The following is a 16384-nucleotide window of genomic DNA, read 5'->3' on the forward strand; positions in this document are numbered from 1 at the left end:
GAGAAAATTGAACCCGCCTCCAATGAATATTTTCCGGCTTAGTGATCAATTTATTTTTGTTCATATTTATGTTGTCATTTCTACATTCAATTCAATCTAAACATAAGGACATAACATGTCCAAGCGCTCAATGAGCTCTCTCCTGGCCACTGCGAGTTGAGAAGCTTGCCTAGGATCCGGTGAAGTTGGACAGAAGAAGGAAACAATAATGAAATGATGCATGTATTAGCAGGGCCTTCCAGCCAGAGTGATCGTATGTCGCTCGAAGCTTACTGACCCAAATCATGGTGTTGGGTGAGATTCTTAACAAATCGAACACGATTGCCTCCGGGTTTGGCCAGGTATAATTAGCCATCGTAGATATCGATCACTACGAACAGCATAAGAGTCTTGGGACATGAATCTGCTTGACGTTCTTTTGAATTTGACAAATATGTCATTGGTGAACAATCAATATCAAATGTTAATGAGACAGACAACAGTTAACTGTTACAGCTCAATCTATCTTTTTCCTATACGCTCAATTTCCATACAAATTTTGTTAGGTTTTTATACAAAATTGTTTTAAAAAAATCTGAAAAACATCAGCTGGGAATAAAATATGAAAAATAAATAAACCGTTTGTTTTTAATGCTTGTAGATTATAGCCTCTATTTCTCAGGTGTTCTACTTTTACGCATTGAAAGCCATAAAAAGTTTGTTAAAGTAATAAATCAAATGTCAATCAAGAAATCAAAATCTGCACAGCTATGCGTCGACTAAGTATGTAAAAAAAAACAGACAACGAACAAAACTACCACTGTAAATAGTTAAATACGCACCTTAAAAAACAAACCTTTTGATTTGTATCCCGTTGTTCAAGCTGAATGCTGAAAACACAAACACTCGGTATTTGCCGGATGGCGATTTATTTTTGTTTTTTGTTGTTGTAATTCCCAAGCCTACTTTTCATTTCAACAATCAAAAACATTCCTCAGAATTGTAAATACAGTAGGTACATAAAAATTCTACTTGTCTGGCTATATTATTCGCAGCAAAACAGTCGCTTGAAAAGCAAACATAATCTACTGCAGTTAATATTTTTAATTAACTAACAATAACTAATTAGAGATTTGAATTCCATTGTGTATGTGAAGAATATGATTTGGGTCGTACAAATGTAAGAAATAACAATTATCCCTTGGATATTATGAACTTCACAGCGTAATATTTAGTGAAGAAAGTTTTCAGTCGTCGACTAGTACTGAAAAACCCGTACTTGATGTCGTGCAATAGAAATTCAGTATATATTCCTACATTTTAATCAAAACAAAGTTAACCTGGAAACCTACAAAAATAACATGCACATTATCTGTATATAAAAAAATGAAATGGTCTGTGTTTTGTATATTCCTACATTTTAATCAAGACAAAGTTAACCTGGAAACCTACAAAAATAACATGCACATTATCTGTATATAAAAAAATGAAATGGTCTGTGTTCGTATCCGCATAAATCTAAAACGGCTGTATAGATATTCACCATTCCTACAGCAGATATGTTCGTTATAGTTTCCGACAAAAAGACGAGCCAGCCTATGGCTGCAAATCTCTCTAATAAATAAAAAATCCGATGTGCTTATATGATATTTCCTCATGTAAAAATCACGAGTAAAGCTGAATAAATCGTAAAAAAAAAACCTAATCGTTTTATTATGAATAACATACAACTGATTGCAACTTATTGCCGCAAAGCTATTAAGCGTTTTTTTATAATACTTTACTTTAATTAGACCAATATGTCACTTATATCCTACTATTTTAGCCCCCCTCATTATGAACTTTATCATCAAGTTACCCTTTTATCGTGAAATACAGTTCGTTGGACTTATTCTGAATTAGCTTATAACTTCTAACATAAAATTGCCGTCTTGATTTTGGATGACATTGTCTATGGAAATCGTTGGGATTTGAGCATTTGCTTGACTGTGGCATGTTGCTCACATCTACTCAACTATTTCCAGATAATATATTACTAAAAACATAACTTGGATGATAGCTTCTAAAATGATCATCTGTGTTGAAAAGAGTGTGGTAACGTTATGAACCAATACAAATCGGGCACATAAGGTGTAGAAAAAACTGAAACTTCGAAGCTGGAAGTCGAATTTTCATCTACGACGTTATCGGCCAAGCTGCAAATTCTAAAAAATACATTCGTTTAGAACATCTTACGCCTCGCAATTTTACCATCGTAAATATTTCATAAGCTTCGCCAGTCTGTTTGTAGCACCCAATATTCCCAATATGTAGACAGTTTACGAGCGATGGCAGCCGCGCACTATCCTTCATATACGATCAATAACATTGTTATAAGAACATCACATCCGGAAACAAAAACTCGATACAAGCTCTATGTGCGCCTTGTTCTTTCCACTACCGACCGACCAACCTACCAATCCCACTCACATCAAGCATATTGCTATAGATCCTGCAACGAAGACGGGTGACAACACAAAGAAAATGCCTTCCCCCCACACACACTGATTTTCCACCGACTCTTACCTATCCGCTGCGCTGTCGTTTTTTTGGGGTTTGCTTCTTGTATCGTCTAAGGACAAGTCAAATTGCACTGAGGCATTGATAAAGATAACTAGGCGAAGAAATAACACCAACTCATAACTGGAGCAACTTCAATTTTTCTTCCATTGATATTTGGATATTCACTTCACAACTTCCGTTTTCATCATGCAGTTTCCATCTTTCACGCACTTTCGTAACACCTTGCTGACTTTTTCCTAACTTTTGCCATCATTGAAGAGGGAAATTTCACTATTCGATCTAATTTAAATAAGACAGACGCCACTGGGTTATTGAATTCACAATCTAATCGAATTCTAATTCTCTTCTTGCATCAATCACAATCAATCGTCTCCACAGCTTGTAATGTTATCGAACCGCACTCCATGAAGGAGGCTCACTTGCGCTCAACTAATGCCGCGATATTTTTTTCCACTTTCTTCGAACTGCTCTCACTAACTACTGACAGTCAGTCGAACAACGAATGACGATCATGGCTGCTTTTTTCGACGACGACATCGTCGTCTTCGTCCATCTGGTCGAGTTCACCAACACTGCGGTGCACTGTCGTCCCATCGCAGATGGGATGGGGATTGAAAACAACATCATTCAATATGTTGTGTGTTGTGCTGCGCGAGAACGCGAGCACCCGACCGCCGAGAGGGAGAGAGCATCAACAACATAAACTTGAATATGTTGGGGAGCGGAAAGGTGGAAAGTATGAAGGCAGACGGGCGAAAGAACGGGTTTATGCCTTCACTTGCTACAGCAGCATCAGTGGGTGTTCTCTCTCTCCCAAGTCAGCTGTTTTGTTTTGTATGAGAGAATGAAGCCGAGAGCATAATCCTCGCAAAGAAGTGTGCGTGCAATGGCGATCGCCTTGCGTCACAAAAAGCTGACATGCACGGTGGGTGGTGATGTAGCATAAAAAAGAAGCATATTACAGCAGGGAGATGTTTTAGAACATAAAGCCTGTCATCTTGTGACTACTAGCGAAAGGTGATTCAAATCGATCGTTTTAAAAATAATATGAAATCTTTTAAAACATACGACTGTCTTCTCTTACTCATCGATACCAGTAACATGTTTTTATTATCTATGTGCATAAAGCAGCTAACAGTAACAGTTATTAACTTATTATTATTAACTGTTAGTCACCTTAAAAAATCGGCTAAGTTGGAGAGTGTTCAACTCAGAGAAGATAAACTTTATTCAGATGTTTTAAGTTTTTTTTTTTGTAATTCTAAAAATTATGTTTGGAGCTTTTAGATATAAAGATATTGAATAGTTAAAAACATAAAGAGTTTGAACATATGTACGCCTAAAATTCTCAAAAGTCTTCTTAGGATTTTCTGGACGATGTTATCGTAAATTTCTTGTCTAACATTACCCAGATCTAATAATGGAGCAGCTCGATTAATTATTTTTCTTAGGAACGTAGTTGACTTAATAATGATCACATTTTTTGTGATCATCAATATTGACCTTATTTTTAATGTTCTGCATCGCAATTTAAACAAATAAGAAATATTGAAATGACTTCTGTTTTTAGTTATGTTGTGCATTTCCACTCACTAATTGCAAGAATTGTTCTACTCCCTTTTACTCACACTTAACTAATCACAGGGCACTTCTAGTTTTGTAAACTATTAGCTAATAAGTGATATGGAGTCTGTGCAAATAGATAGGGCAAGTAACGGTCTAAAAATAATTCCGTTTCCTAATTCTACGACAGTATGCAGCCGACAAGTAGAGTAATTTTCTTTACGCTGGTATTGCCCACAATGCAAAGAAAATGGAGCTTCTGTTGTGCCTTGCGGAAATATATATTCATTTCAATTATTCTGCAAGTAACATTTCGCTCATACTTGAACGTAAATGGGTCATATTTTTTAACCATACCGATGCTACCGATCTGCAAGACAAAGAGAACTTCTACAGCCAACTCAATGCCGTCGTTGATAGAATTCCAAAAGGTAACATTAAAATCTATATGAGCAACTTCAATGTGAAGATCGGATCCGACAACTCGAACCATGTGTGCATCATGGGACTTCTGGGTCTTGAAGAAAACGGAGAGCTGCTCGCAGAATTCTTTGGTAAATAATAACGACATGGCGACCGGAGGATCGCTCTTCCCCTATCGACCGTTTCCTAGGTCGCGTGGGTTTCCGTGCTGGGATTACAGAAATTCAAATCGACCTGCAGTAAATAAAAATCTTCACCATTGTCGTAGTGCCGATATCGCGTCTGATAATCACCTCCTCATCAGTGAAATACGTCAGCGCATTGCGCGGATTCGTCAGCAGGAGGAGAGAATTGCATATTCCGGAATGTGGCAGCGTTGAAGACCAATATACCGCGATCAAGAACTCCTCCATCACCACCAATAAGAATAATCTGGGTGAACTGCGCATCCAGAGATAACGATGGATCACCGATGAGACCTGGAGGAAAATAGAGGAGGGAAGAAAAGCTAAGGCCGCGATAAACAACACCAGGGAGAGTCTTAGCCTGTCAACGATACTCAGCTCTGGAGAAGGAAGTGATACGCTCATGTCGACGGGGCGGGGCCATTGAGCGTGGGTGAGCGGACTCTGCAGCCGACGAAGGAGAGAGAGCTGCAGTAACCGAGGACATTCGCCTCTTCTACGATATCGCACGACGCTTAAGCATAGCGAAGATGAATGCAACGATGATGCCTATGAAAGCCGCGACTGATCAGCTACTAATCGACCCAACTGACCAGCTAAAACGCTGGCTCGTGCTCTTCGAACAACATTTTCAAGTACCAGTCAGGCCACGCCCGATCAGGAATACATAACAAAATTATAACTCAATTCTATCAATGGTTGTTATTTAAAACAACGTGTGTTATAATTAGATAATTCGATAAAAATGTGTCTTCGGCCAGTTTTATTTCATATCAAAATTATAACAACATTAGTTATGTATATTTACACAAAATAATTGCCTACATTTTTTGATATTGGAAAAAAGCGAAGGTAATCACCTCCAGTATAACTTGAATCAATGCTCGATGTTAATAGCTAGTACAAAGTTAATTGCCTACATTATGGATGGAAATCCGGCGTTGTAGGGTACCACATTTTTATACGTGATGTAGGCAATTACCATGAAAGTAGATTTTTGCACCTCATAATCATATCAACGGTCGTTATAATGTTGAAATGAAGGTAACAACCTCTGATATAATTATGTTACGGCTAGAGGGAATTTTGATATAATTTTTGTTATTTTAACAACTAACCAGCCAATTTTATAACACATTTTGTTACATTATTTTTTTGAAATAAATAACTCCCCTTGTTAAAATTTTGTTATGCATTCTTGATCGGGCGACCACTTCAGCTTGATCTGCTAGAGATTCGAACGGCCATCCAAAGCATGAAATCAAACAATGCCCCAGGGGTCGACCGCACATCAGCTGAGATGCTCAAAGCTGATCCTATGACATCCACTCAACCTACTGCATCATTTATTTCGTAAAATCTGGCACAGCGCAATTTTTTCCGGTTGATTGGATGCAGAATATCCAAGGGAAAGTCTTCAAAATGAGTGACCGGACTGTATGCGATAACAGGCGACGCATAATGTTGCTGTGTACCTTCGCCAAATCCTATACAAAGTTATCCTAGCCCGCAAGATCGATGCGACTCTACGGCGGCAGCAGGTCGGATTACATGCCGCATATTGTCAAGTTTCGTATCGTAAATCAAAGAATACCAAGAGTTTCTTTATTTGGTTGTTAATTGACTATGAAAAAGTTGGTCGATCGTCTAAATTAGGAGACGCTAGGAGGTTCCTGAGAAAATCATCGGCCTCATCGACAAAATGTTTGAGCTCTTCACGTGTAGAGTGCTGCACCACGAGGTATTGTCCGATCCCATCCGGATCGTAGCAGGTGTGAGGCAAGGATGTATTCCATCACTTTTCCTCATCGTAATCGACCAGATTCTGTTAGGTGCGATTTATTGTGAACCAAACCTATAACCATGGAGCACTTAAACCAAAGACTAATTAAGACGTAACTGTGGAGCTCATTCAAGGGACCAATTCTAGTACTACATTTGATCCCTGGGTACCCAAGTTTGACGTTTCGATTTGAGTCTGCGATCACTTACATTTTTATTGTTCTTTAATTGTATTAACCTATTGTTACGAGTCATTGTTTGTAAAGATGCTTCCAAGATGTTTTGATATGTTGAAGACAAGTTTTAATTCCGAGTTTATTTTCCAGGAAATCAAACATTATTTACAGTGAAAAACTCTATTTAAACGGGAAAAAATCAAACATTAATAATTTTGAACTGGAATGTCTCTTAAACTAAAGATTTCAACAAGTGATAATGTTACTTGTCTATCCCTAACTTTTACTTGGTTCGTGCTTTTTGACTGTTTGATAATATAGTAAAATCAAGCCAAATTTATTAAGGTTTAAATTAGGGGTCTCATCAAAGGCATCAATAACTTGCAATAATTTATCTCTTTAATCTTTTTTTCGAAACTGATTTCAAACATTAACTCAATTTACTAGACGTCGTCGCATCGTTTTTCAATACGTCCACTACGAATAGTTATAACTACTTCTACCTAGTGAACCGACCAGCAGGATAATTGTTCGTTTTTCTAGAATACAAATTTTACGTTTTAAATTTGAATAAGGCATTCGATGCATATTACTCCCCAGTGTGCTCGAATGGAATGGAAATGCAACGAAATTGGCGATCGAGATCAGAAAAAATAAACGAGTGAAACTAAACTCACTACGAGAATGATGAACAGGCCAACAACTAAGTTAGGACTTCCAGCTCTGGCTCTTCTAACTTCCCAAAATTTTGTAGGTCAACCCAAACCCGCGGTTCATTATAAAACGAGTGCATTCTAGTCGTTCTTTTTTCTCGGACTGAATCAACAGAGTCTTTTCCGCAAGTTCTGGAAGAATAATCAACGATTTCAGAAAACTTTCATCAGAAAAATAATAAGAGACTCCGTACACTAAAACCAACGAGTTTATTCCTATCGTCGGACATAATACTGATATACTGAATCGGAAAGGAAACTTCAGCTTTTTTTTTATTCCAAACCTTGAATATATAATTAATGATTCAGAATAAAGTATAAAAGTGATTTTTCAGAATAAATCATTTTTTCAACGTTCCATGGATGATTCAATTTGCCAAACATTTATTAGGTCGCCTTAGCAAAATATTAGTTGTACAAGTTCTTTTTCGCAGAGCAATGTGATTTTAACCATGGCTCCATATGGACTTAAGTATTGAAAAATGCAACATCATTTCATATCACCGGAAAAACGCACCAATCATCTTCGACTATGTCCTGTCTGGACGATCGCTCACTCGCGTTCAGCACATTAAGGATCTTGGCGTTATCCTGGATAGCGGACTTACCTACAGACCTCACTACGATGACATTGTAGCCCGAGCTAATCGTCAAATCGGTTTTCAAAATTGCCAGTGAATTCCATGATCCGTTATGCTTTAGATCACTGTACTGTTCCCTTGTGCGATCAATACTGGAATCATCCGCTGTTGTTTGGTGCCCTTTCCAGACCACATGGATCGCTAGGATCGAAGCCGTTCAACGGAAGTTTCTAAGATACGCTCTTCGATCCCTAAGGTGGCGTGATCCGGCGAACTTGCCGCCGTACGAGGAGCGGTGCCGGTTGATTAGCATCGAACCACTAGAGTTTAGACGGATTGCCGCTCAAGCTGCGTTTGCTGGGAAGCTGCTCACGGGTCACATCGATTGTCCAGCACTACTGTCGCAGTTAAATCTATATGCACCTGAAAGACCTCTTCGTCAACGTCTATTTTTGCTTCTAGAACCACAGACTAGCAACTATGCACTACACGAACCAATTCGATTCATCAGTCGCCGCTTCAACGAATTCTTCGATATTTTTGACTTTAATTCATCAGTTGACGTGTTTCGTCATCGGTTACTAGACTTTTTCCGTACCGCTGACCGTAACCAATTAGTTTAACTAATATTCATTTAGACATTCATTGTCAGTTGAATTATTTTAATAAATAAACAAATAAACAAATAAATAAGTAATCTAGGGTAACTAAATTTCCTTATCAATATGTCAAATTGATTCGTTTTATTTTGGATCGATATTTCGCTTTCCCAACGACATCTGCAATCGGCTATAAGGGGTCATGGTTGATTGAGAGAGAAAATCTGTAAATATCATTTTTCTTTAACCTTTACTAATGTTCGCAGCTTGGACCACTCGTATTAAGTTTTCTAATACGAGTGGTTCAAGCTGCGAATATTAGTAAAGGTATTATAAAAACATTCAGTTTGATACCCATTGTGCGTGGTTTGTGTTAATTTAGTTGTTGTTCGCTCCTCTTGCCACCAAAATACATCTGAAACCGTAATGTTTTACAGCAGTGAACCCCCCGCTATAGTAGATGTGGTACTCTCATAGCTGTCACTTCATTCCAGTACCACATCTACTATAGCGGCAGTGACAAAGCAGAACGTGAGTTGGTTTCATGGTGACCGGGAAGCAGATAAAGCGTGTTATCCGGTGGAAGCCGAAAAGCAACCGCATTTGCATGTTGAATGAAGGGCAAATTCTATACCTTCTATATCTTCAACTATAGCCTGATCAGCATCTATGCCCCAACGAACGATAAGCCTGATGACGTGAAGGATGAGTTCTATAAGAGCCTTGATAAGACCTACGGAGAGTGCCCAACACACGATGTAAAGATTGTCATCGAGAATTCAAATGCGCAGATGGGAAGAGAAAGTCTCTTCCGCCCTGTCGTTGGTACGGAAAGTCTTCATTCCGCTACCAACGATAATGGTCTGCGACGTGTGACCTTTGCTGCTGCTAGAGGGATGTCAATCAGCAGTACCAACTGCACATGTAAGAATATCCGCAAACACACAACATCAGATTTGAGACACTTGCTCACAGAAAGACCACGTGCTGATCGACGGACGGCATTTCTCGGATATTATAGATGTAAGATCCTTTAGATGCCCGTGTAGTTGCAAAAAATCGAGTGCGACTTTTCAACATCAACATCAAATTCACGAAACAAAAGAAAAGATTGTGGAAAAATCTAGACCAACATTTGAAAAGGCGTAACAGCCAAAATTAATTCCCTCTGATTCTTCGTCCATATATAGCTATATATGTAGACAAAGAATCAGAAGGAATAAATTTTGGCTGTTACGCCCTTTTCAAATGTTGGTCTAGAAATATCCACGAAGCTGTGACTACAACTGGTCAGGAAGTGTTAGGCACTGCACATCGACGCCAACGAAATGGTTGGTTTGATGAGGAGTGCCAGCGAGCGACGGACGAGAAAAATGCTGCTAGGAGACGAATGCTAGTGGCTCGTTCTCGTTCCAACAGAGAGCAGTACAGTGTAACAAGGGCAAAAGAGAAACGAATCCACCGCAGAAAAAGAGCAACACGAAGAGAGTGTGATAGCTGAAGCGCAGGAGAACATGGATAGTAACGATATGCGGAGGTTTTACGCAACTGTCAATGGCGCGCGGCATATAAGCCTGAGCCAGTGCCCGCCATGTGTAATGACCGAGAGGGGCATTTGCCGACAGACAAGACTATGGTAGCAGCCAGGTGGAAGGAGCACTTCGGCGACGGTCAAGCTGTGGAACCACCAACGCTAGACGAGGTAAAGAAGGCTCTAAACGAGCTGAGAAACAATAAAACTGCTGGGAAGGACGAGATCCCTGTCGAGCTTCTCAAACACGGAAGTGAACAGCTGTATCAATCGGTTCACCATATCATCCAGACAGTATGGGAGGATGAAGCACTGTCTGCCGGCTGGTTGGATGGCCTCATATGCCCAATCTATAAGACAGGGCACAGACTAGAGCGTGCCAATTACAGAGGGATAACCCTTCTGAACTCGCCTTCGTCGGCGAATACCAGGCAGGTTTTCGTGAGGGCCGAACGACGGATCAGATGTTTAGCCTGCGGATGATCCTTGATCAATTCCGGGAGTGCAACTTGGAGACTCACCAGACTCAGTGATGAGCTTGACCCCTCAGACTACATCCCTGGTCAACCCTCGTTTTCGCTGCTCCATGGTTTAGTGTCCAGAAGAGTGTTCAACCGTTGCTCCATCGTGGCGAATATGAAGAAAGAAACGAGAGATCGCCAATCATCGTAGTAGTCAACGGTCATCGATGGTCATCACTGGAGATATGAAGGAGATCTCCTCTCCGATGCTCTGCTAGGCGATCGCTGTGAAGAACATCGCACTACCCGATGGTTTCCACTCAGCATAGTTTTTAGTTCGGCCGATTCAATTCGTTGTTTCGGCTGGTTTCAAATTTTAGTTTGGTTACCACACCAAGTACTGCAGAAATGTCGCGAATACAACGTGCCCATACATCATCTATTCATCGACGTCAAAGCCACATAGGATACAAACGATCGGGACCAGCTATGGCAGCTAATGCACGAACACGGATTTCCGGATAAACTGATACGGTTGATTAAAGCGACGATGGATCGGGTGGTGTGCGTAGTTCGATTTTCAAGGGCAGTCTCGAGTCCCTTTGAAATGTGCAGAGGGTTATGGCAAGGTGATGGTTTTTCGTGTCTGCTATTCATCATCGCTTTGGAAGGGGTAATACGAAGAGCAGGGATTAACACGAGTGGTACAATTTTCAATAAGTCCGTCCAATTTACACTGTGAAAATCGGACGGCTGCTGTGGGCCGGCACGTAGCCAGAATGTCGGACAGTATCCCGGTGAAAATGGTTCTCGACAACGATCCGACGGGCACAAGACGGCGTGGTGCGCAGCGGGAAAGCTGGATCGATCAGGTGGAAGATAACTTGCGGACCCTCCGTGGACTGCGTGGCTGGTTCTACATTCCAACTGAAACATGGCCTGCTTTTCAACTTATTGTTCTATAACCATTTCCACAGTTATTAATTGATTGCTTTCTATGCCCGCCAATGCTTGAGTATGTATCCTGCGCAGCAAGTACAATGGATGCAATATGCCACGCTGGACCGGACCGAGAATCGAACTAGCCATCTCCGGATTGAAGTTATTTGCCTCTTTAACTCTTAACTACCCGAGTAGGAGAAATTGGCTCAATAATACTTAATTCTGTTATTGTTACCATACTCTGTTATGAACTACCCCTGCATAAGAGGTAAAATACCAAAGGAATAATACCAAAAACTAATATGCACAATACTTAAGCCATAACGAACTCAGTTATTAAATTGAATGTCAATACCCAATGCATAACCAATTATTATTCGTTTGGTATAAAAATACCTATGCATGGTATGCCTCAAGTATTCTGCATATAAGTTTTTGGTATCATTTTTGGGTATTTTACCTCTCATGCAAGGCTAAATCATACCAATTTCTGTTACCGAGGTCGTCGTTCCTGCTCGGGTAAGAGTACTTTTCCCTGCTCTTCCAATAGTTGGCATCATTGGAGAAGGTCAAAACGGCCAAGGTCACAAGGTCAACTCGAATCGAGCTGACCAAGTGGATTATACAAACTGCCATCGAGTCGAGGTTTCCCAATTTTCTTTCATTCTATACATCAGAAAAAATGTCATATAATGTACAATCACTGGTAACTCTACTGACATCGAATTTATTGTTCCAATTTTATTATCATGAGTACACATACATAGTATATTTAATGAAGATTCATAGTTTAGTAATACCTGTTTAAACCAGAATGTGTTTATGACCAATTAAACTTAAATAAAAGAAAAACCTTCTACAGTTCACAACACATTTATTACCACACTAAATTGAGTCTTAAGTTTTTTGAGTAACGCATTATAAACTAATTAGAGCTCTCAGTCTATGTTAAATAACACGGCAGAAATTTACAAGCAAAAAACAATAATGTCAACAAAAATTCCATAAAGCTCACCTAAAATCTAGCTGTTGTAATACTTACTGTTCGCTCTAACATGCCTTACACATTCTAAAATGACTTGTTCGTTATAGTTTGGCGTTTGTTCGGTATAAAATTGTAAAATGCTTTCAAGAAATCGTTGTTTCCCTACAATGGCTAGTGAATGTTTGGAATGATTGGTATCTGAGCTGGGTTTTCCTCTTTTCATCTTTTTGGCTAATAGTCTTCATTATTACCTCCCCTGTTGGTCATGAGGGGAGGCAAGAGCAAATAACGTCGGTTCATTTCTGTCGTTCAGTATTTTTCCACGTGGTGCGCAGCATCTCCGTTAACCTGTTGCTTCTTGTCACTGCTGAAGTCCTCTTCACCGTTCGCCATCGCCTTCGGTGGGATATAGTAGAACCAAGCACCAAAGAAGAACAGGATAGAACAAGCCTTTCCTATCAGTGCAAGTAGTAACATGTACCTAAGGAAGTAAAATGAATGTTAGACAAAATTTTAGGAATTAAAACCAATCATTAACTCACTTGCTCATGAAAGCATTATCGTACACCAGGCAAGCCCCATGGTCATCGCACGATTCCTGCCACAAGATGCATGTTTCGTCAATTAGTCGCCCGAATATCATCGGCGCTGGAATGGTACCCAATATCCGCACTTTTATCCATTGAATTCCCAATGCAAAAGAACGTTGGTCATCGTGAACGCAGCGCAGCGTGGCGGAGAGGGCCGGCATCGTTGCCAGGAAAGTGAAGAACATCACCAGGAAGCACAACACCACGAATATCCACAGGTGGTTGCATTCCGATTCGCACATGGTGTTCACCGCTTCGTGATTTCGGTACGGTTCGTTGGAGCCGAATGTGGCGTTGATACATGTACAATCTTTATACACTTTGGCGTTCTCCAGGTTCGTCTCTTCGGAACATCCCGCATAGCAAGGGGAATAGTACATGACTCCGTCGGCACCGCATATGGGTTCGTAGTTCATTTTGCTACAGGTGCACTTGCTGTTGCATGCATTGACGAGTGTTCTTGGTAAGGAGACCAATTCCGTTGAACGGGCATTCGGTGTGAGAAGATTGTCCCGCGGAAAATACGAAGCGGTCACACCGGCAAAGGTGAGATTCGGGCAAGAAAGGAAGAAGCAGACGGTAAAGAGGGCAGCAAGCACGGTGGCAAACAGGCAAAACCGAATGATCCCCGAGCAGGACAGATTCAATTTTTTGACGAGGTATCCGCCAAGAAAGGTTCCTCCCCCACCGGCGGGGACCGTTATGATACCTGTAGAATGAAATTTAGTAAGAGTTCATTAGAAGATATTTTCTGTAGATACAATAATTTTCTAAAAATATTACAGAATTCTTTATCGATACAATCGATTTTTACTAAAATCCATATAATAAGATACAATCTTAACTATCAAATAGAACTAATTGGCGTTCGAGTTTGTTCGAAAATGTTCATCATCAAGAATCAAAGCATTGATTAGGTACTATGTTGTTCTCTATGGTATGTTTTGAAAAGTGATAAACGATCATGCGTCCCCATTACTGAATCGTTCATTACACTTTGCACAGCTTTATCTGCAAAACTGATAGGTGGGGTCGACGTCGTAGGAGACGAGACTTGGATTCATCATACCTGATTTTGATTGTATTACAGAAATGAGTGCTTTAATGTCCATTATTTTTCTTCTTCTTCTTCTTCTTCTTATTGACATTGCATCTCCACGCTGCGACAGAGCCGCCTCGCAGCTTAGTGTTCATTAAGCACTTCCACAGTTATTAACTGCGAGGTTTCTAAGCCAGGTTACCATTTTTGCATTCGTATATCATGAGGCTAGCACGATGATACTTTTATGCCCAGGGAAGTCGAGACAATTGCCAATCCGAAAATTGCCTAGACCGGCACCGGGAATCGAACCCAGCCACCCTCAGCATGGTCTTGCTTTGTAGCCGCGCGTCTTATCGCACGGCTAAGGAGGGCCCTAATGTCCATTATAGTACTCAAAAACGTTGCATAAAATTTATAAAATAACACTCATTAGGCTGGTATAATGGAAAACCATCAATATAACATCAGTTATATGACTACATTTCCCTAAATTAGCCCATAAGTTGTGGAACTGTGTAATGTAGCTTGATAACAAGAAAATTTATCGTTTTCTGCAACCATTTAACCGATGATTGACTAGACCATCTTGGTTCCGATTTATCTGGTGTTCTACGTAAAGCTGAAACACTTAAGGCTAAATACGCATAAGTTTGAACTCAAAAGGCTAAAACATAAAGAACTAATAAAAAATAAAAATAGAAATAGGAGGAAGAAAGAATGAAGAAGAAAGACGGATGAAGGAGGAAAACTGAAGAAGGGATCAGGAAGAAGAATGATGAAAACAGGGAAGAAGGAAAGAGAAGGAGAAATAAGGAAGAAGAAAGAAGTTAGAACGAGGCAGAAATTAGAAAGAAAGAAAACGGAAAAAAAGATAAATGATATAAGAAGAAAGAAGGAAAAAAGAACGAAAAAAGTTAAAGGAAAGAATAAGTAAGCTAAAAAAAGGAAGGAGGAACAGAGAAGAAAGAAAGAAGTAAGATGGAAGAAGGAAGAAACGAAGTTGGAAAAAGTAATTAGGAAGAAAAAACAAAAAGACAGAATCACCGTCTTCGACCAGAGGTCGCACAGACTGAACACTTAACATCTATCATGAGATAACGGACATGACATTCACACAACACCCAGTGGAGAACTTTTCGCTTTACGAAAAGTTGTCTTCTTACCGGGGCGCAGTGGTGTAGCCACGGGGGTGGATTTGGACATAAAACTCCCCCCAGAGACAAAATTTCAAGAAGATTTTTTTTTCGAAAAAAAATGTTCCGAAAACCCCCCCTTTCTCCGAAGCAATTTTCTGGCTACGCCACTGCCGGGGCGGAAATCGAAACGAAATCGGAAGAAAGAAGGAAGAAGTAACAAAGAAAAATGAAGACGGTAGTTGGAAGATGGAAGAAGGAAAAAGAAAAAAGAAATTACGAACAAGGAAGAAGGAAAACATATAAGGAAAAAAGAAGAAAGAAAAAGGATGAAGGAAGAAAAAAACAGGAAGAAAGAGGGAAGAAGAAAGACCTATGAAGGAACATGGAACAAATAAAAAGGAAGAAGGAAAAAGAAAGAGAGAAGAAGTTAGAAGGATGAAGGAATGAAGAAAGAAGAAGGTGGAAAGAAGGAAAAAGGAAGAAAGGAGTAAGAAGAAAGAAATAAGATGTAAGAGAAAGAAGAAGAAGATAGAAGGAAGAAAGAAGAAGGAAGAAGGTAAAATAAAGAAGAGCGGCAATGAACTTAATCTGTAGATTAAAAAACACATAAATAAAGCTTAAAAAGGGGGAAGGAAGATGAGAGAAGGTACAAAGAAGCAATAGAAGAAACAAGGAAGAAGAAAGATTAACTAAAAATAAGAAAGAAAGAGAAATAAAAAATGAAGAAGGAAGAAGAATGAATAAAGAAAGAAGAAGGAAAAAAGAAGAAGATAGGTAAGAAGAAGACGAAAGAAGGGAGATGGAAGAAAGAACAAAGAAAAAGGAAGTAGGAATAAAGAAGAAAAAAGAAAAAAGAATGAAGAAGGGTAAAAAAAGAAGGAAGATGGAAGATGGGAAAAGAAAGAAAAGAAAGCTAGAAGTGGCAAGAAGAGTTCGGTTTATTTCCCTTTGTGCCCCCATTTACGTCAAATGTTATTTTTTTCCATTCAAAGCTGTTTCTTACGGATTTTCAGCCTTTCGAGTCTTTTGTTATTTCAGCCTTATGTATGATTTTTAATTTTTCACCCTTCCGTGTTCAGCCTTATGTGGATCTCCCGATTCATCATATAGAGACCATTTTTTTCATTCTCGCAA

At 39.6% G+C, this 16384-nt stretch overlaps 1 protein-coding gene across 13 annotated transcripts in view; it reads right to left on the minus strand.

Moving 5' to 3' along the window:
• The window catches only part of LOC134212902 (solute carrier organic anion transporter family member 4A1), a 312371-nt gene that overhangs the window by 166308 nt on the left and 129679 nt on the right, over nucleotides 1-16384 (minus strand). For 12 of the 13 annotated variants that reach the window (XM_062691218.1, XM_062691219.1, XM_062691216.1 and 9 more), the window contains 2 exons: nucleotides 13025-13781; nucleotides 12193-12963 (listed from right to left, as the gene is read on the minus strand). The exons of the other annotated variant lie outside the window; for it this stretch is intronic. In XM_062691218.1, the coding sequence (XP_062547202.1) occupies nucleotides 12792-12963; nucleotides 13025-13781 (929 nt within the window). In that variant the 3' untranslated portion in view covers nucleotides 12193-12791. Of the gene's footprint in view, nucleotides 1-12192; nucleotides 12964-13024; nucleotides 13782-16384 lie in introns of those variants that run through there. 13 annotated transcript variants of the gene reach the window in all.

The sequence above is a fragment of the Armigeres subalbatus genome, chromosome 2, assembly GCF_024139115.2.
Source record: "Armigeres subalbatus isolate Guangzhou_Male chromosome 2, GZ_Asu_2, whole genome shotgun sequence".
Lineage (NCBI taxonomy): Eukaryota > Metazoa > Arthropoda > Insecta > Diptera > Culicidae > Armigeres > Armigeres subalbatus.